Source organism: Colletotrichum phormii (assembly GCF_030913505.1).
Source record: "Colletotrichum phormii strain CBS 102054 chromosome Unknown BDP81scaffold_35, whole genome shotgun sequence".
Classification (NCBI taxonomy): Eukaryota; Fungi; Ascomycota; class Sordariomycetes; order Glomerellales; family Glomerellaceae; genus Colletotrichum; species Colletotrichum phormii.
The window spans coordinates 205,388-231,503 of NW_026851477.1; the positions used below are offsets into that span (position 1 = coordinate 205,388).

Genomic DNA, 26,116 nt, shown 5'->3' on the forward strand with positions numbered 1-26,116 from the left:
CTCCTCAGGAACTTTTAGTTCTCGTCCTTGCCTAAGCGCAGTCAAATGACAACACCGACCCTCTAGAAAGAGTTTGAGATCTACGATTTTCTTTCACGGGTTAGGCCAAAAGAGCACATAAGGCCTGTCAACAATAACCGAAGACTGAATCAGGTGGGAAAGCTCCGAAGAAACATCAAACAGGGAGAGCGTTTGACGCCTAGGGTGTAGATAGCAGCTGCAGGAACATGCCGAAGGTCGCTATCAGGGCATAGTATGATCTGCGACTGCGATTTCCTTTCCAAGTTGCCGCAAATTCCAAATACCCTTGCCTGGCTTTGCATCTGACAGTTGCGGGGCCAGTGATAGTCCACAAAGCTTCTCCCCGAGCCTACCAGTACCTTATCGAGTTGACAGGAACGGCACGAACGGGTATGCAAGCAGGGACTTTGAGCTGCAACCTTCCCGTAATAGCACAGAGTCAGCCTTATCTACCACAGAGCCTACGTGAGGCTGAGCCTGATTCTTGGGCAACTTTTCGTTGTGCTTCGGGCTAGATGCCCACATCGTCCTCGGTCCTGCAGGTTCCCGTGCTTGTACTGAGCAAACAACTGACAACTAAGCTACAACTTGCAGACTTGCACCTACGAGTGCTTCAACGAATTGCCTCAAGGCTAGACAACTGCACTAGTCAGAAGTCAGGGTGAGAGTGACTCTTGCTCATTCATTTGGGCCAGACCTCCATATATCGTAATCTAAAGTTCGACTCCTCCAAGAGATCATATACACAGAAGCCAATTGTTGGCTGCACGCATCTGTCATTCTCGAACATTTGATCAACTGCAAGCCGGAAGGCATCTTGAAATTGATGATGAAATCAGTTCAAGGCGAAGGACTGTTGGTCAGACGCCAAATGTGAGAACAGAGAATTGGGTTCAGTCATAACTTGGGACCTCGAGTGATTTGTGGGTGATTGAAAATGACGCACTCCGTGTGTCTTCACATTTCGCGAACATGACTGCAATTGTTCTTTTGTGTCGCAAGGAATGTAGTTGACTTTAAGGCTGCCTGCATTAACAAACTTGCAGCTCACCATACAACTCGGGCAAAAACTAGGCGCAGCTGACCTCAACGTTGAGGCATTTCCGACATTATGCCGCACTTTGAGGTTCGGGCGAGTTGCTGACAGAGCACACGACCCAATCAAATTCTGATGTACGGGCGACGTAGCGTTTGTACCTTTCCTCTGTCGCCCGCTTACTTAGGCAGCTGACGGAAAGAACCAATTGATTGGCTATTTGCACGTGCAACAAGCACGTCTGGTCAACGCTTGCTGTTTGGGCCTGTCACGGCTCATTCGATGTTGCACATGACCTCATTGCTCAAAACCATGCCACCACGCTCGACCGCTGGGCTTCCGTTTCACTGCAATCTACTCAACCAGTATCATGTCCAAGGCACTATTCCTGCTACAATAATTTGATTTGTGCACATGAACCTCAACGTCGTTGCTCAACCAGCTCAGATAGTCATCATTGGCCATAGATCCAGAGAAGAAGAGATTGAAAGACCAGATGGCAGAACCCAGCACCAACCCCGATCTCCCGCCAGACTATACGGCGGATGCTAGCACTGTCTCGGAGAGCTTGCCACCAGACACACTCCGCCTGGCTGGCCGGTTCGTCCATTCCGCCAACACCCGGAATGCGGATGCGCCGGGAATCTTTGAGATCAACCACCAGATAGACTTCTTACGAGAAACTGATAGACTTGTGGAGTTCAGTCGCATCGACTACAGCATCAAGAAACGGCTCAATGAGTCGAGTCTTCCGCCGGAGATTGTTACCAACTCACGGCATATCTTCAACTTGGAGCGCCCACCAGCTATCCTCCAGGAAACTTTCCCGTACTACATCAAGCCAACATCTCGCAGCGGCCTCGGCAGCATAGGGTTGAGATTTGTGAAAATCGGCAAGAGCGAATGCAAGGCTTGGCTGGTGGGCCGGCGGAAGGCGAGTGACAGAACCGAGTACTACGAGGCGCGAGAGCTACTGTTTGACGTTCGCCGCAACAACGAAGTGTTCGACTGGCTTGACGGTAATGGATCAAGATTAGCAGTTGAGGAGTCCAGGAGCGGCATGTACAGCCTCAATATCCTGGTGTCCCTGGACCGGGCGATGCGAGATGCGCTGGCGGCCGTGTGGTGTGTCCGGCTTTGGTATTTGCGAGCCGTACTGTTCCATAAGAAACGTACATGGAAAGACAGTAAGTATCTATCCCTTGCGGTGATTTGAATGGCGGCATTGCTTACCAGATCATCAACCAGGGAAATACATCATGCAAACCTGCACATGGGACCTGCCAAAATGAGATTTGGGGCCAAGAGTTGAACTCAGGACGCGACTCTTTAACATTGTAACTTATTACTTGCATAGATCCAAAGCCAAGACCTTGTGATACCCCCTATTTCCCAGGTAGAAGCTCTTCCCACACTGGATGTCGTTGCTACTCCATATTGGATCGGACCCGAAGCTCTTGTTAGCGGAGACAGACCCGCTTTTCGAACCGGGGCTGCCGACGCCGATGCCGGGGCCATAACCTCCAGGTCCCACGTCACCGGATTCCGGCAAAATTTGCATCGGGAAGGCGCTTGGGAAAAGCGCGCCTACCTTAGCTTACCTTGTGGTCTGACATCATCGGCGCCATTCTAGAAACTGCATTCAACCACATTCACGCAAATTAACATTCACAAATGCCTACCACCACTACCAATCATCTTTACGGTTGCAAACATCAAACCTGCAGAAACATCCGCATCCACATCAATCGCCTGACTCATCATCTACCTACTCACCGAACCCACTCTGCACGATCACTGATCAGCGCTGTCAAATTCCCCCCACCTATCGTCGAGGCTCCTCTCAACACCACCCACCTCATCTCATTGCTCTCCACGGCAGACTCCATCACCCAGCGACGAACATGGACGGACCGTACGCCCGAGAGTTGGCAACTGCCATCGCAGCCATCCAGCACGGCGCCAAACTCAGCCGGCGCGTCCTCGTCAAAGATGACAAGGGCGTCGTCACAAAAGAGGACCTCAGCCCGGTCACCGTCGCCGACTTCGCCATCCAGGCCTTACTGACGAGCACACTGCATGCCGCCTTCCCCGACGACAAGTTCGTGGGCGAGGAGTCTGCCGCCGACCTCCGCGAAAACCCCAAACTCCTCGAGTCTGTATGGGCGCTGCTGCAGCAGGTCGAGAACGACAAGACCGCCGACTCATTATGCAAGCTACCGACGTCACCTGAGGAGATGTGCGACATGATTGACTGGTGCGGCCTTAGCGACCCTTCACCGACTGGTCGCTTCTGGGTGTTTGACCCTATTGACGGAACGAAAACGTTTGTGCGGGGCGAGCTCTATGCGATCAATGTCTGCCTAATGGAGGAAGGGAAGCAGAGCGTCGGCATCGTCGGTCTACCGCTACTCTCGGCCGACGCGAAAGCGCCCATCAACAACGACTCCATCGACCCCACCGGTACCGGCAGCATCATGTTCGCAGTCAGAGGGTACGGAACTTTCGTCCGGCCGCTTCCAGGCCCGATCGATCTCGAGCCCACAAAGATCCCCCGCCACGCCGATGTGGACACGCAATCCCTGGTGTCAGTGACATGCATCGAGGGCTCCGAGTCTGGGGCTCCGGGTATCCACCAAAAAGTCGCCGAACGTCTCGGCGTAGCGTACCCGGGCAATGACTTGCTCGGTTGGGTGCTGCGGTGGACAACCTTGGGTCTGGGCCAGGCGAATTGCACGTTCTGGGTCTATAGGCGGCGCGATCGGCTCGCAAAGATCTGGGACCACGCGGGCGCCATGCTGCTTTTTGAGGAGGTCGGCGGGAAAGTCACAGACGTTGACGGCAATCCGGTAAATCTCGTAGCGGGACGGAAAATGAAGGCAAACTACGGTTTCATCGCGGCACCGCCGTCAGTCCACGCAAAGGTCCTGGAGGCTGTGAGGGAAACGCTGAAGGAGGAAGGCCTGCATGAACTCTTGGGTTAGAACGTAGGGCGAAGGTCGCCCGTCGGCATTTTCGGAAATTTAGAGACAACTGATTCCTGCATTCTCAACGCCCGCTTGATTTCTAATCTTCCTACGCCCGCTTGATTTCTAATCTTCCTACGCCCTATAATATCGGGGAGACGAAATATGTCTCCGAAGGTGGAAACAAATTCCTAAGCGGTGCCGTTTCCACCTGCCTTACCACGCATTACGCAGAGACAAGAGTCATGCAACTTAAAGTGGTTTAAGGTTTCCACCTAATGTATCAAGCTTCACATACTCACGACTCGGCAACTACTCATCTCATCGAGTACGGAGTACTCCGTGCTTCTATCCCGCCGGGCCATATTTGGCAAGAAGCTCTTGCTGTTATATCAAACCTATAAAGTAGACCACAACTCCAAAGAACGCATCTTCTGCCCCTTCAGAATCACCAAACTTGCTACTCACACTCTTTTGACCATTCGCTTCTTCCACTCTTTCAAAAGTATTCATTCATTATCTCATTTACCATCTCATTCACCATGCGTGTCCTCGCTACTCTTCCTCTTCTGGCCATGGCTGCCCTTCAAGTCGCTGCTGGCGACTTCTCCAAGACATGCTCCGGCACGTCCTACTTCTCCACCACCGTCAGCTCGAACTGCGATGACAGCGAGGAGGGAGACTCTTACTCGACCGACCTGGATATGACCAAGTGCCTGGCCAATGTCGGAGGCAAGATTGTCGTAAGTTATCCCGAAAACTCAAGCTCTTTCGAGTCGCTGCACCGTTGAACTCAAACTGACGTGGTCTCTCGCAGTGCCGTCCTGCCAAGTAAGGAATAAGTCGTGAAGTGAATCGGATTACTATAGGTACTGACATATTGCGAAAGCCCTTCGTTTAAGTTCTGCGACTGCGGTCTTGCAGGCGACAAGAAGGTCCTGAACTGCCGCTGCACTGACTCCACTGGCACGAAGAGACCCTCCTCCCTGAACCTTGGTAAGATGATCATAGGTTGTTTATCCATGGCCATATCAAGCACTGACTTACCGTGCTAGACACGTGCTTGAGCAACATTAATGGAGACCTCAAGTGCTAAGGCTCTCACATTTGACGGGCTTAGTTCAGAACTGGGATTATTAAACTAAAGCATAGCGAGCGCACCTTATAGCTGCTATTCAATAGAATTTTCCGTGCTTTTTGATTCCACTTACGGATAGACTCGATGTGTGAAAGAGGGTGAAACGAATCTCGGGGAACAAATCTTGAAGTCAACGAATCCATTCGTACCATTGGTGTTCACAACAGTCAAGAACATGGCTCCATGCTCGTAATGCCAAGGCTCGAAGCGCCAAGGCATACTACCAGCGCTTCACAAACTGCTTTCTTGGCAATGACTCGCGTTATCAGATTGCATCTCACCTTTTTCAACACAACTAATCTCTGACGAGTCACCTGGCCGCGCGCCCACGGCATCGCCAGACCGACCGCCCGCAATTCGAGCCAGTAGCCTGACTCGCAGTACGAGTTACGGTGATTTAGGGCACCACCGAAGCCTAATCTTATTTCTCAGCGATGACGCCGGGGCCGCCGGTGCCGTAGTCTGGAACAATCAATCAAATATCCTTTTTCTGCCTCATCAGGAAAGCACAGATTTCCTCGCCGCAGCGTTCTGCAATAGGGAATTACTGAGTCAAACATGAGACGAGGCGCGCCAAAGCATCGGGTTCAATCCGAACTCTATTGAATTAGTTCGTCTCATCGCAATCTTTCTAGACGGTATTCGGGGACAACGCTGTTAGTTTGACGCCGAGCTGCTGGGATGGCTTTCCATCATGAGGTGTCCTACCGACCTTATATAGATGGGCGTTAAAAACTGACGGGATTTACACGTCAGTCTAGCCATCAACGCCAGTCACTCATTCTCTGGCTCACTAGCCACTCAACTCTCTAACTTCAATTCAGTCTTTCAAAACTATATTCCCTCCAACATGAAGTTCTTGCTCGTCCCCGTGGCCATTGCCCTCTTCTCCACTGCCTACGCTGCTCCCAGTGCGCCTGCCGCTGAGAACGTTGAGCTGGTCGCTCGCGGCAACTGCCCCGCCGCGCAGGACTGCCAGTGCACGGCGTAAGAACCTTTCCGTTCCACTAGCATGAGTTCTTGGACTGACTGTGGCATCTGGGATATAGCAAGTTTGACAAGTACGCCAACCCCATCGAGTATGGCTCTACCGTCTCGGCCCGCATCTCCGGCGCGGACCGCGGCCTGACGACCTCTGACTGGCGCGGCGCCAACGGCTACGGCAGCGCCTCTCTGTGTAGAGTTACGGTCAACCGCGTGTGCGGCGACTGCAAGGCCTGGAAGACGACGACGAATGAGTGCGGATACTATAGCTTGACCACCTTTAACTGCGTCAACGCATAAGCGACGGAAGCTCTTATTTGGGTCAATGGCGTTCTTGATGTGTAGCATTAGCATTGTATTATCAAGTGGTTGTCATTGATCAATCACGCCTGATCCAAAGTGCTGAGATGAGTGAACAATGCTTGTGAAGCACATGATGCATTATCCACTTACCTGCAAGATACTGATATCTGAGTCTCGGAATGAGATCCTCCCTACCTAGGTTTTTGAATGGTGTTCCTTAGACTTGCGATTGTGAGCTAATAGAATGTCAGAGAAGTCATTCCCTATGGGACGATTTGCCTCGCTTCTTATTGGAAGATTGTATCTTCCACCGGGAACGATGGAGGAATCGGCAGAGGGGAGGATGATGACGATCGGGTTGTCATTGGTAGCAGTCTATGCCTTGGCGCTGACATCTCTCGGCTATCCTGCTACCTCATTAGTGCTCTCGCAGCAGCAGCCGTGGTGGAGATTGAGCTGTCAGATAGTTCTCCGCCTTCTATGCTACCATTGACGTCGCATGCGACCTGTCCGCTGAGTGAATGGATATGCAGTATGGGATTCTGTTGACCGTCTCGAACGGATGGAACATTCAGGTATGCGCAGGGATGAATGCTGATAGGGCCGCTCGTTGGACAACAGTACGAATGCCACAGATCAGGACTAGTGCTCCCGCAAGTTGCTCGGGTAGCTTACTGCTTTCTGAACACGATCTCTGGACATAAATGCATGCGTTAAGAAGGGCTCACCCTCCATTGATATTTTGAACGTGTAATGATTTGTTACAATCTTTTTGCCAAGTTATTCGCCTTGCATATTGACATAATATTACAATGGCGCCTTCTCTTGTCGATTCATACGGCTACAAGTTCCGCCAGACGGAGCTTCACATGTCAGCCGAGCAACTTGACCCGTTGAAGGACAAGTTCGATGAAGTGGGGTCAGATGCTCTCACAGCTCTGGATGGCATGTTCCCTCCCCCTCCGCCTCGGGCTGGGTGGTACGCCAAGGGGAAGCAGGAAGATCCCCAGCCTGACCGCGATACTTACGCCCTGCTTCGTGACCATCCCGAGAAGGATGCGAGGCTCCTGAAGCTTTGGGACGAAGTCAACGCCGTGCTTGAGTGCATTAACTGGGACCAGATCAAGCGGGGGCAGGATGTCTTCTACCGCTATGCACCCGCTGCAGTCACTTGACTTGCGTTTCAAGGATTGCTTGCTACGACTGTAAGTGTCCTTTGAGAACGAGAAGACTTGGGGGACTGGAAATTCACCACGAAGATACTGATGCACTTTACAGGGAGCCTCCTACTGACCGGCAGAGACCTTGGTTCGCACTGGTGGCCACTCCGCCAAAGTTGCCAAGAACAGACTTTTCGAGACATTCCAGCTCCTTCTTCAAGTCACAAAATCCCTTGAAGATATCAAGCCCGGAGGTGAAGGCTTCGCATCAGCCGTTCGCGTCAGGCTACTTCACGCCGCTGTACGAAGCCGAATTTTCAAGCTCAACGCGCAGCGTCCCGGATACTTTGACGTCGACAAATACGGCGTCCCTATCAACGAGCTCGACTCGATGCAATCCGTGTGCGCGTTCTCCACCAACCTAGTCTGGCTGGCTTTGCCGCGCCAGGGTATCTATGTCCGTCATCAAGAAGCTTTGGATTACCTCGTTCTATGGCGATGGGTTGGATACATCCTAGGAACTCCCCACTGGATCTTAGAAACACCCGAGTGTGCACTAGCATCCATGGAGTCACTTTTGAAAGCCTGCCTTGCCCCGAGCAAGAACTCTCGAGCTTTAGCCAACAACTTGGTCATTGCTTTGGACGGCGTTCTTCCTATCCATGAGCCAAAAGAGTTTTTCGAGGCTGGAACGCGCTTCATCAACGGTGATGAGATGTGTGATGATGTTGGGCTTGGGAAACCCGGTCTGTACTGGGATGCCGTTATCAGAGGTATCATCTGGACTCTGATGGTGATCACTTATATGTCGCGCTCTATCCCTGCTTGGGATAGATGGCAGATCAAGGTAATTCCGCTATCATGTAAGCTGAATGGAGTCTTGGTTATTCCCATATACTAACGCAAGGTGTCAGTTTGGAAGTCCAATTCGACCGCGGATAAGGGCAAGAGCATGGGCCACCTCGAGGTGGTACAATTAGACCGCGACTACCCAACTAACCTACGGTTGGAATCTCCCTTTTACACATTACGCAGAATCAATCAATACAGAGATATTGATACTTCGTCACCCCCCAGGACCCTACGGTTCGAACCAACTTCCCCATAATAGGGATACCAATACAAGGTCTTCAGACATTCCGAGCTCTGTTCTGGGACTACATCGTAGAGAACAAGGATACCCTAAAGGGAGGGTACAAATATGAGTTTAAATACGTGCCGCACCATGATGCGAAGACTGGCGCTGAGACTGCAGATGGGCCACGGCTAAAGAATGGTATTGGCCATTTGGAAATCTTTGGCCTTGTTGGGTTTTCCGTTGCCGTGTTGCTCGCGACCGGGCTCTTGACCATAGTTGCTAAGTTGGGATTCTTGTACGCGGCCAACAATCCTCTTCAGGCGATCGTTGCAGGGAGTCCTCTTAAGCCTTGATAAGAGAGTTCTAGAGTCGGTACATGTGTTCATCCAATGGAAGGATTTTACTTCCGAAATGATCATGCAGTGATGAGGTATTGTTCGTTTAGAAATATACAGTTCCTGGCCTCAGCCCACCCTCAACTTCCGCTTTTCCACTGCCCCTCACTCCCACTCCCGTTTCAGGAGGTAGTTCCGTGAGACAAAGAGGGATGGTATTTGCTCCTGATAGGTGCTTGGTATTCATCGTTTCCTAGGGCTTACCCGCTTCTCAGCTGCCTAAAGGTACCGTCAATTTCAGGTGCTTGGGGAGGCCACCATCATGCATGCAATCACCTATCTCATGAGACGCCTAGCCTCGATTATTTATACATTCCATACCCGAAGCAACTGTGATCTGCTTCAAAACACCCTCGTTGGCCTCTCGAACCTCCACTGGACGCATATCATGCGTTGGATTCCTCCAGCCTGGGCTAGAGCTGTAGGCTCGAACATCGGAATGGCCAAAGCTGGCTAGAATCGGCCGTCCCCCCCAACGTGGCGTTGGCGAACTGTATTCTAGCCTACCCCAAACTCTTCGGGGCTGAGATAAAGTGCTGCTTAGTCTGACATGGAGGGTGGCTTAATCCTTGCTCGTTGCGGCTGGAGGATACAGAATGAGAATGGTTAGCATGTGCGTTTCACGCAGCCTGCTCGAGCCCTCCTCTTCACTTTCACAATACATCAAGTGTGGTTCAAGACAGCCTGGTGCTGGTAAAATACGGGACACCCTTACAGATACTGAAGAATGATAAATAATCGCTTGGCCTTTCCCATAGCTGGCTGGAACGATGTAATTTGGCTCTCTCGCGTCCTTCACTTTTTTCAGCGACGTTTACGGTTGTGACTTACCGAGACGGATACTAAGCCATAATGGGGGCTTCCATCTCGACTACGCGATGCAAGAACCACTACAACCCGATTGTGAATTGCAACACTACCAATAATCCTTCTGGAGGGCTCCGGATTATCAGCGGCTTGGAGCGCGGGTAGGTCCCCCCCGAGCCGGACATTGCGGGCGTCGGGGTGCGTACTACTCCTACCGCATACTCTGCCAACATGGGACCGCAGTGGTAAATGATCCTTGGTTTAGACCGTATCTGTCTTTCTTGTGGTCACATCGTTTGCCCTCCTTATAAGCATACTGGATGTAACCTGGACGAGAGTAAAACGTCATCGGACAGTAAAACGTGATCGGATGAAAAATGACCAGTAAGAGTGCCTATGTTTATCGCAACAAGTGCATAGAACATCGGGATTGCTAAAATTGAAGGTGGAGTAGCGATGAGAAGAAGTCTAGTCCCGAACGGCCGCGCTCGCCAAAGTTCAGTCTCTCGGATTGGTTCCAAGCCTTGGTTGTTTCTTGCAGCGACTAACAAGTCTTTACAGGCGGAGCCTACCTTATCACCTTTAATTTTTGGAAGGGCTGTTTTATTACGGCCTATCACTACGTTATAATATTGTCGCTAATTTAGTTCTTTATTAAGTAGTGGTGCTGTGTTACGCCCGCCGCAACTTGTCACTGTGGGCGCGTAGCTATATAATGCAGAACAAGGGACAATGATGCCGGAGTCATCATTATCGAAGCTTTTGCTTTGTGCCACAGTTGGTTGCCTTGACCTGCTCGTAACATGCTGATATAGGGTAAATGCTCTTAGAGGCTAACTAACTACAGTTAGGGGTGAGATAATGAATTACCAAAAAATATTTTTCCCTCGACGTAGTTATATTTTTTATATTATATAACTAACTAAGTTATGTATTTGAACTATTATTTTATTATCCAGGTCTTTTATTATTCTTAATTAAATTTTATCCGAGTAAGCTTTAATAGGGCGCCCTTTCAATTTAATTTAATTTTTAAAGTTTAACGTACTTACATAGCAATGTTACAACCCAACATGCATGACCAAGAACAGGACCTGCCCCGCAGGCTCGCGGCGGTTATAATACACCACATATGCAGGAGATAAGGGACACTAGGCACCCTCTCACGGAACGGAAGAACTATGGTACAAGTCACGTGATGATAAGATAAGACATGAGCGGCCATGGTGGGGCCATGAGCGACCATGGTGGGGCCATGAGCGCTCATGCCAAGTAATGAGCGCTCATGCCGAACAATGAGCGCTCATGCCGAACGATGAGCGCTCACCCGATCAGAGGAACTGATCATTGACAAGGGATATGTTCAGGACCAGGACTTGTATATAGGATGGACTCGAGCCGGACTCTAGGACAGACTTTCCATAGCTCTTCAGCAATTAACTTCGTATCAGGATTAACATCCGCTTTCAGCTACTACCTTGACAAGACTACGATTGATCACCGAAGCCTTACCTACCCTTACGATTGACAGACATAGTTTCCTTGAAACTATTCCACGACTACGATTACTGTTACCAGTTCCGCAGCCTCAACTTCTGCAAACTACCCCTACGACTAGCTGGCCGTAACAAGCAAGCGACGCATCATAGCGAGCGACGCACGTCCACCTAATTCTACCCTCTTCATCTTTAGGATACCTTTTCTCTACGTACGAACATGCAATCCTCCTTAATTAAATGTCCAATTATCCTTGCCCTCTAAGCTATTGAAAAAGACCCGAATATATTTATATAAAGAGCTGCCTCTACCTTTAATGTCGGTCGTTATTTATAAAGACTATTGGAAAAAGCCCTTGCTGGCGGTGCTGCGGGTTTTCTTCATCACCGCCGTATTCATTATGACCGGGCTCCTCCTGTCGAACCAGAACGTCAGCAAAGACATTCCATTCCCGACGAACGTGCCTCCAAAGAACGAAACGGACAGTCTACTCTTTCTACAGGCGCCTTGCTTTCAGTAAGGGAACGACGTGGACCAATTCAAGTATACCCTGATCGACTCAGTAAGGAATGGCACAGCCGCGGCGAGGACGTTCCTACATAGTACGCCCGGAAATTACATACAAGGCTGGAATGTCTATCTCATGATTCTCGTGTGGTATGCAATCTCCATACTAGCAGAGCTGGGCCGATGTTGCTACCGACGCAAGGGCAGGAACCGCGGCGACGGACAGACGAACGGTATAGTAAGACTCATGTACGAGCATACCTCGTCGGTGGCATTGGAATCTGCGGGACCACAGTGGTGATCTCGGGTAATTACATGATTAAATTAAGGCAATTGGTAAAAAACTCGCGATAGCTTGAACGCGACGAGGGTGGACAGAGTGAGGAAGACGACGCCACGTCTTTCATTCAACTCGTGCCTGTTATCTTGACCGGGCTGACGGCGTTCACATTCCTCTCAATGCTCAGCGGTAAGTCAGGTATCTTCCTCTCTAATGCCTTCCTGAAAGCTAAAACTTCACGAGAAATGTGTGCTAGACGTCGAAAGCCTGAGAATGGTTATCTACAGGTCGGCCAGCAGCGTATCTAAGCACAGTAACCAGCGCGCATGGAGTTAATTGGGATTACAACGGTTTCTCTCACTGCAACAAGTCTCGGTGCAGACTTTTCGTCAATCCGGAAAAGTAACGCCTAGACGGCAATTAATTCGGATAGTGAGCTCCTAGGTGTCTGGAATTCCCTTTGTTGATCAAACATTACCGGTGGCTTATGCTTCTGCGTTGAACATCTTGGCTCGTACTTTGCCGTTGGATAATTGATATGTACCATATGCGAATGGGTTGGGGAAAGTTGTCTTCTCAGAACCTCGCTCCTTTTCGCTGAGTGCCCAGTCTGTTCATATTCGCTCTTCCGCAGTTGCAGCCTGTTGCAGGGTATTGTATTCGTTCTAGCGGTACTTTAAATCATCCCTCTGACTCGGTCTCGCACCAGAGTGCGCCGCGTCCAATTCAGGCGTATTTGATGCCGCAGCATCAAGTTCGTAAGTCGGTTGCATCGCGGAATCCATTTCTGCCCGTGGTTCCGGAACTGCGAGCTCGTTCACCCCGCCACCATTTCCTCCGTATCCCTGTCCATCCTTTCGTTCGTATGCCCACGCCGAAGAGCCCGCCTCCGTTGCAGGAATTGCTCCGGCCTTTGCACCAGCCGAGCTTCTCTTCTTCCTCCGCCAGAGAAAAAAGATTCCTGCAATGATCAGGACTCCGCCAGCAACGCCTCCGACCGCAGCCCCGGCTATCGCCCCGGTAGACATTGAGGATGAATCGCTCGATCCCGACGGCATGGTGGTGGCCGTGATCGCGGCCGTGACGGAAGCTCCGGTAGTGGTGGTTGCAGCCGTGGAAGCCGCAGTCGCAGTCGCTGATGTTGTGGCAACTGTCGAGGTAGTCGATATCGTAGAGCAGTATGAGGTGCTCACTGTCTCGGCCCAGAAGATGTTTGAACCAAGCGCTGTTGCCATCGTGGGAGTACACAGCAGGGCGATGCCGTTCGAGTCATCGCGGTACGTGCCGTTTTGCCCGGATTGGCAGCACCATCCGCCATTGTCGAGCTTTCCTCCGACTCCCCAGAGAATCCAATCTGAATTAGGACACTATCATTCTCAGGATCAGCGTTGTTCCGATGCTCAAGGAGCTGGACTGCAGTTGCCCTCACCTTAGGGTATTTCAGCGACAAATCCCGGCAGTCAGAAGGATCTATTGACTCAGGATCAGCATCATGTCGATTGTGATTTCGAAACAACATTTACCAACCTTCACAACAGTAATTGCCCACGTAGTCACCATCTCCAGTGCATTTGAAGCCTGAGGGGCAGCATCTCGGCTGCGCTCCTGTGCCGCACTCGACGGGTGCGCTGGGCGGACACGATCTATCGTTTCGGAGCGCCCATCCCCCTTCATACGCGCATTCTTGCGCGAAAGACGTATGGACAGCGATAGATGCCGCGGTCACGAGAGCTCGGAGGCTGAATCGCCATCTAGTCGCGTCAAAATCCATGGTTTCAAGGCGCAATGACAGGACAAGTTTCCTTGGTGATGACATTTGGCGCGGAGAGAAGGTCGTAAAAATGCCAGGGTTCCCTGAAAGGGATCAAGATCATTAAAGATGAGCGGAAAAACAGTTCGGCAGAAATACACAACGGGATCCGCAACGCCGCGGAAAGAAGGGACTTTCGTCGAAGGATTCAGCTTATGGGGACCTGAAGGATCAGCCCTGCGGGTGGCTGCATAATTATCATCCTCCATACGAGATGAAGCTGGTGCGACGGGCCGCTGGTTCGTTAGTTTAGCGGGTTAGATTCTGGTATATGGCACCATTGGGTGCAAGGTCATTTCTTCTTACGCGCTGCCAAGCGTTGGCAAATGAGACCTTACTGCCTGTTTTGCCCAGTTGTCAGAGCCCTCCCGGATAGGGGCTAGTTAGAGGTAGTAAGGAGTCCAAGCAACAAAGGAGTAGCTCAGATATATATACAGCGCAGGAAGTACACGTCGAGGGAGGAGCAGATTTCAGTAATTCATCATTCTACCCCTAACTATAGTTGGCCTCTGAGAGCTTCCACCCTGCGTCAACATCCCAACTTGACAGTCTGAAATCTCTACCTACGAAGGGGACCAGGCCGGAAGCTCGAAATACTAGCCTAAACGAGATATAGCGAGAGAGCGTAGTTAGCGCGATAATAACATAGAAAAGAGATATTATTTTATAACCTCCTAGAACCCCCTCAAGTTCAGCTAGTAGGACTAGGTCGCGGCTCTATAGGCCGCGAGATATAATAAAATAAGAGGAGTATTATTTAGATAACTACGTTAGAGGATGACGAATATAACGATTATGACGAAGATATTAACCCCTCCTTTCCCCCTCCTTTGGGCCGTAACCGCACTAATAGCGACCGACTCTCGTAACTACGAGAGGAAGAACAACTCCTAGAGGAGGAAATCCTTATTACTACGTACAAAGAACGCCTATACAAGAGGCGCGCCGATCTAGAACGCCTCCAAAGTACTTTGGCCAGTCCGGCTCCCGGATTAAGATAAGCGGTTTCAGTCGCGCCCGCTCCCTTTTGTTTGTTTGTTTTGTTTGTTATATTTAACGCCGTGGCGGCAAGGGCGCAGCCGCCCTTGCGGCCGACCTCCCGAAGGGTATATGGCGTGGAGAGCCGTCGCCCTATAACTATTGCTAGATACAGTTCAAATCGTCCTCCAAATCGTGCCTTATGGCTACTATGCGTTCTATCTGTCCCTGGTTCCCGCTGGTGCCCCAGTTCCATTCTTGAATTTTGCGGCTTAAGGCCGGAAATGTCTGGAGAGGGCGGCGGCCTGCCGAAACAGGCCCCTCGTACATGTTCTGATTTGTACAAGACCATTCCTGCTCCAGTACTTGGTTGACGACGTGTACTCGCCGCATATCCACTTTTTCTTGGTCGGAGGGTGTGGATATGAGAAAACCCTGGCGAGGGCCCGGAAAGGGTCCTAGTCCCCGCATTGGGCTCTGCCCTACCCTTCCCACAGGTAGTTAAAGCAGTTGCCGGCGGCTGGAATCGAACCAGCGACCTCTGGGCTCCAGAGGCCTTGGCAGGTGTATGCCACTACACCACGCCGGCCGCGCCCGCTCCCGGAGTTATGTTAAGCTTAGCTAAGGCTATAAACCTCCGTAATACGGTTAGCCCCCTTACTTAGGCTATATTAGGAGCGCCGTCAGAGCAACAACAAAGCGACGAGTTCATCGCCCCCAAGCCACCTTCCACAAGCTCCTTACTAACAGAAGCGGCGGTCATAGGAGGCTCTTTGGTATTCAGGCCTCTATTCCTCCCCAGCCTATCGTACACGGGCAAGTCGGCAAGGGACTTACAGAGCTTTCTATTCGACTATTACTACCGCTTCGACTTATAAGCGCAACAGATGAAAAGCGACCGCGACAGAGTAGCTTACGCAGTAAGCTGCCTATAGATATGACCCTCATACTGATCTTCCACTTAGAGGAATCAAGCCATTTTCTACTATACATGTCTTCCACTTGCTACCTCGCTTTGTGATAAACCCGGTGTAAAATAGCATCAAACCGAGGTAAACGAGAAGAAGAGTCCAGCCTTGGCCGGCTCCTGTTGACTCCTTCTTCTTGCCACATAACCCAAGTGAAAGGGCTTTGGAAATTCCAGGTTGGATTGTGCCAGTTGGCTTGTTCTATTAAATTTGAACATCGGACTTTTTGTTCTTACTATCTTTCTAATAAAAATCTCCTCACTATTTGAGATAGGCGTGCTTACACCACCACTATACGACCGCCTGATTTTCTCTTGATTCTATTTTGAAGATTTGACTCCTGTTGCAATGACGCCAATAAACCCTCCTGCCATTTCTCTGTTCAATACGAGTAGGTCCACTTTGATATCCCATGCCACATTGCCACTTATCCATCCGTACGGTGCTGTTGCTCCAATGTGGTCTCCACGGCTTCTAAGCACTCCTGCTTCTGAAAATTGTCCAGGTCAGGCCAGCCATGTTGGCGATATATACCCTGTAGTCTTTCCACCAAGCCGCCCGAGTCTGGTATGAGCCACGCGTATACGTCGATAACATACAGTAGACTGGTGGGGATGAATTTCAGTTTTAAGGACTGATCTTTGAGGACTTCGAAGAAACCCTTTACGGTCCAGCCAGCGGCACCGCCACGCCAGTCGGCTTCGTTCTCTGGGGCCCACTCATGAGGATCGTCGAGGACTTTCGGGTGGTCGTAGGAGGGATTGTCTGAGATCTCGCCTGGGCATTCTGACCAGTAGATTATGCCAAGCTCCGTATCCAAAATGAAAACATAATTTTCGCGGCCACCTTTTGTGAGACCACAACCTCCACGAAACATCTCTCCAGCTTGGCACGGGCTGTTAGTGCAATGCTAAGGAGGGGCCCCAGTCCCCGCGGTTTGCCGCTGCGCGCTGGGGTGGATTAGCTATATGCTAATTAAACCCTTAATAACGCATATTTTCCCCTCGAATCGAGCCGACGATTATTCAACCTAACGAGCCGCCGTCGACTCGAATTCGCCTTCCGTAGGCTAGACGAAGTCTTCCTGGTAGGGCATGGAGTAGAGGTTCTATCTAGCCTCCCGAAGGAGACGGGCGACTTTCTTTCCCGGCGCAAGTGGCGCTTCCGGCCCTAGATTGAATATCACCGACCGACTTTTTGACTTCACTCTCTTAGTACCTTTGCCCCTTAAAAGATCGAAGACTCCTTCGAAGAGACGAAACGACTATTGGGTAGCGATGTGTAGCTACGGTTATATATAGCTATGCTCGTTATAGAACCTAACAGTAAGCCCTATAACCTAGTCTTACGAGGTTTTGCCCTTTGTGGTTTCCCTTGTGGCGGTATTACTTATTATGATATATTCCGGACGGTTACTGGAACGTTGTGTAAACTAGAAGCCTGCGGGCTCTGGGTCGAAGGATAGGAGATACTGGCGGAATTGCGTTCTGACGGTTAGTCAGGGTGGCCAGCGGAATATGCATATATGAGTGAGCAGAAAAGAGCGTCTATTCGTACTAAAGAGTGGATGGAATCACCACAGGCTCATGGGCCTAATGCTATCCTAATAAGCCTTGCAGAGCTAGGACCAGGTGGAAATGACAGTCTGGCCTGTTTCGTGATGGTCAGACCATTCCGAATGGGTTATGTCCATGACTCGCATAGGAGCATGCATGGATTCTGTCACGTTCTAGGAACGACCATAGTACTGTCTCGGGCAAGCCAGCGGCACCTAGAGACAGGTTAAACACATAGTTGCCTTTGGGCACGATTTGGAGGACGAGCTGGACTGTATCTAGTGATAGCTATAGGCCTACGGCCCTCCACGCCACATACCCTTCGGGAGGTCTGCCGCAAGGGCGGCTGCGCCCTTGCCGCTACGGCGTTAAAATATAACAACTGGTTACAACAATTTTGTGAGACCAATCACGTGGGATGGTGCGTTGTCGTAGATATCAGAACCCTCCGACATGATTTTTAGATCCTGACCATCCATGCCACGTTCGATACGGGCGCCAGTATGTTGCCAATCAGCGAAACGGCACCAAGGAGCACCCTGGGCCTGATTGATTGGATTACTCGGGGCACGAATGTAGGGTAGCTGGCGCAAGAGAGAAATGACCTCAGCTGTCTTATTCATGTCTTGAAACGATTCCGATGAAATGGTAGCCCAACCTCCCTCTGGGAGATAAATGATGTCCTCTTCGTGGAGATACATCGTAGCTAGAAACTTGTAATAGTCGCGGACTGATGCTATGCACTCCTCGCGGGAGTAGCTGCAATCGTTAAGGTCAGTCATTATCGCAGTCTTGAGGAAGTCACAGCCCGAGAGGGATGCAGGTCTGAAGGAAGAGAATGTTTCGAAAACAGGAAATATTTCGCTCGCCTAAGTGGCAAAGCGGGAGTGACTAGTTGGACATCCAGTGACCCCTGGTAAGGCAGCATGAGGTCAGGATGAAGGGGAAGACAGATTGCAGCAACTCGCAATTGGCGCGGCTTGATCAAGGTTCGAAGCACGGTAGCACCTTGTGGGCTGGTGGACCATCCATACCTCACGTAAAACCCTGCGATACCAGACCAATGGTCAAGGGCTATTATGATACCAGTCACCTGGAGTCTTCGAGGTCCAGGGACCCGGATGTCTGCTAATCTTACGATCAGTTTACAATTCTCGTGTGCCTTGAATAAAGGTCCATGTAGCCAGCAGAAGTTGCGTTTCCTAGGTAATTCCATCCATTGTAGTATTATCACCATAGTTTCGAGTGACACATTTTCATTTTCAGTAACGTGGTTCATCAGTCAGCCGGCCGGACCAGTCAGCCGGACGTTTTTTTCTAAACACACTTATGTCCAAACCACTTAAACCTTTGACGCGTAAAATCTCAACAACCATAATGCCAATCTACACCCAAGAAGACAAAGTCATTCTTGCGATTGAAGCGATCCGATCGACACGCGCTGCAGGTAGTAACTTGAGCATTTCGCGTGCCGCAAAGACCTACGGTATCCCGAAGAGCACCTTAGCCGATAGAATGAACAACCGACCGCGACGCGAACAAACTCAACCCCAACGACATAAACTCGATCCGATCGAAGAGAAAACACTTCTCCAATACGTTATTGAACAGGATTCCAGAGGATTTCCTTTGCGCCTTGGCGGTGTAGAAAATATGGCCAATCTCCTGCTGCGAGCGCGTAATGCCGAGCCTGTTGGCAAGCGATGGGCCAGGCGGTTTGTGGACTCACAGCCTGCTCTGAAAACCAAGTTTAATCGTCCATACGATTATCAAAGGGCTCTTCAAGAAGACCCAGAGGTTATTTCAAAGTGGTTTGTGTTGTTACGCAACATGATGATCAAGTATAGAATCCAAGAGGAGGACCTATACAATTTCGACGAGACTGGCTTCATGATGGGCATGATCACCGCGTCAATGGTGGTAACACGCGCCGATCGACGCGGCAAAGCAAAGTCTGTCCAGCCGGGTAACCGTGAATGGGCTACAGTCATTGAATGTATCAATTCGGGCGGGTGGTGCATCCCTCCGTTCGTGATCGTCAAGGGCGTATATCACCTTGCCAGTTGGACCACAGAATCAGGTTTTTCGAGCAACTGGGTCATCAAGCCCACTGCTAATGGATGGACGGATAATCAGACGGGTCTTGACTGGATTAAACACTTCGACAAACAAACTAAGAACCGAACTAAGGGCGTCTACCGGATGCTCATTATCGACGGCCATGAGAGCCATTTATCGGCCGAATTCGACGATTACTGCAAGCAGAACAATATTGTAACGGTCAGTAGTATGCCTGCACATTCGTCGCATATATTACAGCCATTGGATATTGCGCTTTATTCGCCTTTGAAACGTGTCGCAGCGCCACACGTGGCGCTGCCGGTTACTGCCGTACGATACCGCTTTCCACAAGCCCATTACCCGTCTTGTACGGTATATAGATAGGACCCTCATACGGGTCTTCCACTTAGAGGAATCAAGCCACTTTCTACCATACAAGTCTTCCACTTGCTACCTCGCTTTGCGACAGTTATGAGCCCAGGATTCTACCGGTAGCACAACCGTCTAAAGTGTAGCTTTGACGCGTACCCACATCTAAAGCCTCAGGTTCAATTCCCGCTCGGGTAGGCAGTTTTGCCGCCTAATCAGGTCTAAAAGAGCCCAAGTGCCACCCAACAAGCCCAGAGCGGCCACGGGTAAAAGCGTACAGACCCCTACCCTTCCACAGGGCTAGGATCTGAGGGGGTGTGTCGTAGGGTATATATGGCGTTAATTGCTGCCCGTAATTAACGGCGTCGTTTTTGCGACAAAACGCGCATACGGTGATAAAATCAACCTATTTATCAGAGCCTCCATAAACCACATCACCAAGTCGGAGTTCTTTATTGCCTTCTACCAGGCCCACAACAAAGTTTTTAATGAAGAAAACATTAGGGCTGCTTTTCAAGGCGCTGAAGTTTCACCATAGAACCTAGAGCATGTCATTGAAAAGCTTGATGTACGTTTACGGATGCCTATACCTCCTGTGGCCAGCCCTTCAACACCACCACCTTGGCAGTCGCAAACGCCCTCTAACCCACAACAAGCCGTCTCGCAGTCCAACTTTATCAAAAGCCGGATCTCTGCTCATAAAAGAAGCTCACCGACACCAATTATTGCTGCAGTTGAGCAATTGTCAAAGGGTGCGCAGGCAATGGCGCACTCAATCACTATTTTGACTGATCGGCTTCGTACCCTTGAGGATGCGAATGTAGCACTTGCTAAGCGTCGGAGGGCTAAAAGGTCGCGTGTGCAGCTTAGAGGGGCACTTAGTATAGAGGAATCTCAGGGTTTGCTGGAAGAGAAACAAAAAGGTAAACGTCCAGCACCTCGAGAGGATGAGGAGGGGGGTCCATCAAAGAGAGCCCAGCCGACTCGGAGACGCTGTGGTGCGTGTGGTAAGACTGGGCATAATGCACGAACCTGTTCCAAAGATGTCGAATTATCAGGAGATTCTGATAGCGATAACCAATAATTGATTTAATGCGTTGTGGTTGAGAAATACTAGATGTTGTTGTGGACGTGGGAAAAAACGTCCGGCTGACTGGTCCGGCCGGCTGACTGATGAACCACGTTAGTACTTATGAGAATAAAATAGAATCCATGGATCCTCTGACGATTAACATAGTAGTAGCATTGAATCATTGGCACCTTAGTTGAATTGACCCCATCAACTGGTAGATAGCGTTACTTCACTCGTCTCTAGTCTTCCTCTAACTCTGCTCCATTTCGTCATTATTTAGAGGCGTATATCCAATCAACTACTAGATGGCGTCATTACATCCGTCTCTAATCTTTCTCCAAGTTTGATCTATTTCGAGATTATTCATAGGCGGATACAAGGGAAATAGAGTAAAATAAGAAAAAGACTGGAGACGAATGTAGTGACGCCATCTAGCAGTTAATAGGATGAGGGAAATAGGGCTAGGTTAAAGTATTATTCGTTTATTCATGTTCTTTTCAAAAGTATGGACATATCTCGTATATCGATACCATGCAGCTGTTGATGGGACATTGTCTTATTCAAGAAGCGAAAATGGCATGGTTCCGAATCGTTCACTGGGTGATATCCCACATGAAATGTACGTACTCATATCTTATACTTAAGGTAAAGGTTGATGCAGTAAACATCTAGAGTATCAACCGCCCACATGGTGCCAATTCATCAAGGCGTGGCTGTAGCGGGATAAAACTTGAAAATTGACCCGTACCCTACAGTATGCATATGTGGTTTCTAGTCTCCATGAATGCGTAAGGACCAAGAAACTACCTTATCATATGCGAATACCGGAGGCATTTGAGCATATTTGATAGTCGTCTTCGGAAGTCATGTGGATCAGCTGGGGAAATTTGGAGATCTGATTATTGATACTTAGGTATCGTCCACCCACGCCGGATCCGAGTTAATTGAGGCTGAAAAGGGGTTACGGTGGCTAGCCGTCGTCTGCAACAATGACATAGTCCCGACTAGGCCTCGTAAGGGCAAACCGGCCGAGACATGGAGGATGCGGGGTGACCAATCCGGTTCTTTACCGCGCTGACACCGGCGAAGCAAGTGGGTCGGGCGGATCCGGCGGACCGCGCTCGAGACACGAATAGTGCGCCTTCACACAACCCCGGCAAATTTTCCTTATCTGGCCCACGCGGAGGCAATCCATTCGACATTCCAACTTCGTGTCGATTGTCCATGCAAAGATCAGTCTATCACATCTTACACACAAGCATTCGCTTCTTCTGCTGCCCATTCCATTGGGATTGGTCTAGAACTTTGCCTCATTCGCTCCCACCTTCTATCGGACGACGGTTCAACTATCGGGCTTTCTTGGCGCTTTGTCTTTCCCCTCCCTCATTCACTCACTCACTTCAACGGGTCCGGCTCTCTCAGCCATGTCAACGAAACCCCGCCGTACCCTTGCGGGGCCAATCTTCCGCGTCCGTACGGGGTGCCTGACGTGCCGCGGTCGCAAGAAGAAGTGCGACGAGACCAAGCCGCGGTGTCGCGGCTGCGAGCGGAACCGCCTAGAGTGCCGTTGGCCCCCAACGTCCTCGTCCCAGGCTGCCGCCTCCTCTCAGGCTTCGCAGAGCGGCGGCAACTCGCGGTCGCCCCGCGAGGCAGTAAACTCGCCAGAGAGCACGCGGCAAGACGATGTCAAACCTGCTGCTCCTTCACCGTCAGGGTCCACGGTGGCGTCCCAGAGTCCCCAGCATCTACCAGATCGCTCAGGCAATTTCTCTTTTGCATCACATATTCAGTCCTCGGAATCGCCAAGTGCTGCCACAACGGACTCGAGCCCGAGCCCGGCAACTCAGATCGTCACGACGGACCATAGCAGCGGAATCATCATTACGCCCCAAACACCAGAAGAGAACACGACGACTGCCATCGGGCTTCAAGACCCATCCGCCTTTTCAGTCTTTGACACGGAGGACCGGGACGATGGCGACACCACGGATCAGATGGTGCACTCACCAATCCAACCAATGTCGATGTTCAGAGATCACCATGTGCCAAGGTCGATGAACCTGCTGGCTGGCAATCAGGACAGCAACTCACTAGAGCTTCTCAGTCACTACCTCAGCGCAACGTCGCTCAGTATGGCCAATGGGTCTACGGCAGACAACCCGTTCACTGCCCAATTGATTCCTCTAGCATTCAGCAGCGATCTCGTCTTACAATTACTCCTTACCCAGAGTGCCGTTCACCGAGCAGCAAAGTCTCTAGTCCCGACGGATCACATCGCGACAAAATATTACAACCAGTCTCTTCGACTCTTTCAGCAAAACATATCGACCTACATGGGTGGGCAGCATGGCGAAGAAACGTTGATCTTGGGCATCGGTGCCCTGATCCTATGCTTGGTTGAGGTATGTTGTACTGTCATGCACGCAATTCAGTTCATGGTGATGTTGATATCCCCTGTAGACTGCCAAAGGTGACGTGAACGGAACCATCTTCGACCATCTCATGGCAGCCCAGTCCTTGATCTTGCCCTTTTTATCCGCAAACAACACTTTCCTACACAAGACTTTGAAAGACTTCTTGACCGAATACTACATCTACACGGCAACCGTCAGCGTGATATCCATAGACGCACGACTTGGTGATCAATTATTCCTCAGCAACGACCTGATCCTCCTTGCGACTGAGCTCGTGGCATCCTCGTACATTGGAAGCTTGTGCGGATGCTGGCTGGATTTGATCCTCTTAGTGCCTTCAATATTCGACCTGGGACGTCGGATCATGAGCCACATGGACGAGCCGGACTGGCGTCCATCAGCTGATGACTTTATTCTGTTCTCACAACTACAAAGCCAGATTCTCAACTGGCAACCAAACCCCATGGTGACTGAAAATGTTGCCTTGGCGGGATACATATACCAGAAAGCCTTGTTGCTCTATCTGCACACGGCATTACACACACTCTCGCGAAAGGAGCATGGCCTCCAGGCAATGGCTATCCAGAACGCTCTCAGCGGAGCTCTCTCACATCTAGCACAACTAGACCCGAGCGTCCGTATCAACACCAGTTTATGTTGGCCCATCACTATCATCGGTTCTTGCGTCACAGACAAAGGACAGCAGGAGTTCTTGCACGAGAGATTGGGCCATATGTTCGCTACCATAGGTCTGGGTAACATCCGACAAACTTCAGTAGTACTGCAGCACCTTTGGGACCACAACGAGGCCATGCCGGCGGATATTGGAGCAGGTCCATGGCAGGTGTGTCGGGTCATGAATGAGAATCAGATTTGGATTTCTTTCGCGTAGACGGACTAGGGAAATGATTGATACGACTAGCGGTGGCGTTCACGGGGACAGCAAGTAAGCGAGCGAACGAACGAAAGATGATGGCGACTGACGGGACCGGGGCACATTCTTTGACCAACATGTGTGTACAATTATACACGGGTTTCATCAAGAGCGGGCAAATATGATACCATGAATCTTTTCTTTACACTATGATCGGCGAGAGCCTCTACTTTTTGAATATCGGAACATTCACCATTCACCATCACCACCCCTTCCACGGAACCCAGGTATCTATCACGACATCATTCTCATCCACAACATAGTAAACGTAGAAGGCCGCAGCAGTTATGCAAGCATGCTGCACATTAAGGAAAACCTTGTCGCCAACATCGAAATTCGCCTCGACATCTCTGCGCTCCGGATCAGCAGTCTTTGAACCTGGGGTCTGGACTTCGCCCAGAATACCGTGTTCCTGAGACATTCGAACAATAGCCCAGTCAGGCTTGCCGACAACCTTACCGTAACCTGGGTCCGGGCCAGCTTCCTTGGACAAGGCGATCGTCCCGGCGTTGATGAGTGCCTCGTTGCGCTCCGGATACACGCTGCAGACCTCGGAGAGAACGCGGATGGCCTGGTCCTCGGCCCCGATGACGCTGGTTGCGACTTGTTGGAGGTCATTCGTCGGGAAGTTTCCTAGAAAGGCTTCGTCTTAGCCTCAATGTCTTTGTGGTCATTATTGGTGAAGGATACATACCAGCGTGCAGCTCCAAGGCGACGTTCTCGGGGATCGCTGCCTTGAGAGTGCCAACGACATGAGCAGTCGGCGTAGCACCAACAGATAAGGTAAGCTTTTGGTCACCAGTAACCAGCTTTGCGGCGCTCAGAACGCTGTTGATCTCAATCGTGAGGAGATCTTCCACTTCCTGTGGTGTGCGGCACCCGTAAGAGTGACCTGCATGGCAGTAGAAGCCTTTGAGAGTGACTACGGATGAGCCGTTGACGCGCTGAATCAGCTTCTGGAGACGCTCGCTTCCCAGGGGAAGACCGGCGCGCTTGCTACCCACATCGAGCTTGATGTAGATGTCCCAGGGCCTGGTCGTGTTTTTCGTGTTCTTCGAGGCAAAATTCTCCAACAATGTGAGTTGCTTCTCATGGTCGATCATGAGCTGGACGTTGATGGACTTTCGTAGGTCTTCTAGCAGAGGGATAATGCTTGCTGGAGGAGGGAGCCCGTACAGCACCTAAAAGAAAATGCCTCAGCTTTGCAACTTCTCGTGAAATTTGAATGGTGAATCATGACAAACCTCCTCGAGAATACCCTCTTCTCCCAATGGCAATAATCCACGGATTTCTGATAATGTTGATGCCACTGCTCTCTTGTACTTGCCATTCCCAAGCATCAACCGCGTGACTTCCAGACTCTATGAGTGAGTTAGTCATGACACGTGTGAAGTGTGAGAAACAGATCAGGTTCCTACCTTGAGAGTCTTAACATGAAGTCTAAGTGTAACTCCGGCCTTCTCAACATCTTGGTGCAACCTCTCAATATTCTTCTTGATGGTCGGCAAGCTGAGCACAAAAGAGGGCGTAGGCAGGTCAGTGACCTTGGAGCCAATGAATGTGCGGTGATTCTGCAATGAGTAGTCCATGGTAACGTGGGCAATTGTGCGTGCTGCGACGTTCTGCTCCTAGAAAGACTGCCAGCGACTGGAAAGACGTGCGGCGTGCTTTTCTCCAAACCTTGTCACTTTCCCGCGCGGACCAGTTGGAGTCGACCTCTTTGACATGGGCAACACTCTTTAGGGAGGGCGGCCCAGAGGGGAGCAATGGGTGCGACCGAGA

General features: G+C 50.6%; 10 protein-coding genes and 1 non-coding gene across 11 annotated transcripts; 6 read left to right on the forward strand and 5 right to left on the reverse strand.

Moving 5' to 3' along the window:
* Positions 1-1,553: 1,553 nt before the first annotated feature.
* BDP81DRAFT_400234 (uncharacterized protein) lies at positions 1,554-2,349 on the forward strand (the record flags this gene model as incomplete). Its single annotated transcript, XM_060588663.1, has 2 exons — positions 1,554-2,244; positions 2,306-2,349. 2 exons carry the CDS (start codon positions 1,554-1,556, stop codon positions 2,347-2,349), a joined length of 735 nt encoding a protein of 244 aa, XP_060438494.1.
* Positions 2,350-2,961: 612 nt separating this feature from the next.
* On the forward strand, positions 2,962-4,041 carry BDP81DRAFT_466020 (3',5'-bisphosphate nucleotidase; the record flags this gene model as incomplete). Its single annotated transcript, XM_060594350.1, has 1 exon — positions 2,962-4,041. One exon carries the CDS (start codon positions 2,962-2,964, stop codon positions 4,039-4,041), a length of 1,080 nt encoding a protein of 359 aa, XP_060438495.1.
* Positions 4,042-4,598: 557 nt separating this feature from the next.
* Positions 4,599-5,119, forward strand: BDP81DRAFT_334192 (Cyanovirin-N; the record flags this gene model as incomplete). Its single annotated transcript, XM_060585740.1, has 4 exons — positions 4,599-4,766; positions 4,841-4,854; positions 4,913-5,019; positions 5,079-5,119. The coding sequence occupies 4 exons, from the start codon at positions 4,599-4,601 to the stop codon at positions 5,117-5,119; spliced, it is 330 nt and encodes a 109-aa protein (XP_060438496.1).
* Positions 5,120-5,929: 810 nt separating this feature from the next.
* BDP81DRAFT_441306 (uncharacterized protein) lies at positions 5,930-6,600 on the reverse strand. Its single transcript, XM_060591588.1, has 2 exons — positions 6,211-6,600; positions 5,930-6,148 (listed from the first exon to the last, which is right to left on the reverse strand). The coding sequence occupies exons 1-2, from the start codon at positions 6,497-6,499 to the stop codon at positions 5,982-5,984; spliced, it is 456 nt and encodes a 151-aa protein (XP_060438497.1). The 5' UTR covers positions 6,500-6,600; the 3' UTR covers positions 5,930-5,981.
* Positions 6,601-7,260: 660 nt separating this feature from the next.
* Positions 7,261-9,812, forward strand: BDP81DRAFT_466022 (uncharacterized protein; the record flags this gene model as incomplete). Its single annotated transcript, XM_060594351.1, has 4 exons — positions 7,261-7,614; positions 7,751-8,455; positions 8,743-8,918; positions 9,692-9,812. The coding sequence occupies 4 exons, from the start codon at positions 7,261-7,263 to the stop codon at positions 9,810-9,812; spliced, it is 1,356 nt and encodes a 451-aa protein (XP_060438498.1).
* A 1,973-nt stretch (positions 9,813-11,785) lies between these two features.
* Positions 11,786-12,578, forward strand: BDP81DRAFT_455308 (uncharacterized protein; the record flags this gene model as incomplete). The annotated part of the gene is made up of 4 exons (XM_060593051.1): positions 11,786-11,901; positions 11,989-12,130; positions 12,247-12,361; positions 12,460-12,578. The coding sequence occupies 4 exons, from the start codon at positions 11,786-11,788 to the stop codon at positions 12,576-12,578; spliced, it is 492 nt and encodes a 163-aa protein (XP_060438499.1).
* Positions 12,579-12,837: 259 nt separating this feature from the next.
* BDP81DRAFT_455309 (uncharacterized protein) lies at positions 12,838-13,943 on the reverse strand (the record flags this gene model as incomplete). The annotated part of the gene is made up of 3 exons (XM_060593052.1): positions 12,838-13,539; positions 13,602-13,642; positions 13,700-13,943. 3 exons carry the CDS (start codon positions 13,941-13,943, stop codon positions 12,838-12,840), a joined length of 987 nt encoding a protein of 328 aa, XP_060438500.1.
* A 1,528-nt stretch (positions 13,944-15,471) lies between these two features.
* BDP81DRAFT_t360 lies at positions 15,472-15,549 on the reverse strand. The gene has a single exon. It is a non-coding gene; the product is annotated as a tRNA-Gln (tRNA).
* An 806-nt stretch (positions 15,550-16,355) lies between these two features.
* Positions 16,356-18,308, reverse strand: BDP81DRAFT_386174 (uncharacterized protein; the record flags this gene model as incomplete). Its single annotated transcript, XM_060587004.1, has 2 exons — positions 17,891-18,308; positions 16,356-16,792 (listed from the first exon to the last, which is right to left on the reverse strand). Exons 1-2 carry the CDS (start codon positions 18,264-18,266, stop codon positions 16,356-16,358), a joined length of 813 nt encoding a protein of 270 aa, XP_060438501.1. The 5' UTR covers positions 18,267-18,308.
* A 3,972-nt stretch (positions 18,309-22,280) lies between these two features.
* BDP81DRAFT_386177 (fungal-specific transcription factor domain-containing protein) lies at positions 22,281-24,292 on the forward strand (the record flags this gene model as incomplete). The annotated part of the gene is made up of 2 exons (XM_060587005.1): positions 22,281-23,388; positions 23,447-24,292. Exons 1-2 carry the CDS (start codon positions 22,411-22,413, stop codon positions 24,290-24,292), a joined length of 1,824 nt encoding a protein of 607 aa, XP_060438502.1. The 5' UTR covers positions 22,281-22,410.
* Positions 24,293-24,536: 244 nt separating this feature from the next.
* On the reverse strand, positions 24,537-25,923 carry BDP81DRAFT_455313 (alanine racemase domain-containing protein; the record flags this gene model as incomplete). Its single annotated transcript, XM_060593053.1, has 4 exons — positions 24,537-24,967; positions 25,029-25,515; positions 25,579-25,695; positions 25,753-25,923. The coding sequence occupies 4 exons, from the start codon at positions 25,921-25,923 to the stop codon at positions 24,537-24,539; spliced, it is 1,206 nt and encodes a 401-aa protein (XP_060438503.1).
* Between the last annotated feature and the right edge of the window lie 193 nt (positions 25,924-26,116).

What these genes read in the sequence shown, in the direction of transcription:
- BDP81DRAFT_441306 (XM_060591588.1), bottom strand. Translation starts at nt 6,499, where the DNA reads ATGCTAATGCTACACATCAAGAACGCCATTGACCCAAATAAGAGCTTC. An exon ending in TGGCGTACTTGTCAAACTTG is followed by an intron (nt 6,149 to 6,210) that starts CTATATCCCAGA and finishes AAAGGTTCTTAC; the next exon opens with GCCGTGCACTGGCAGTCCTG.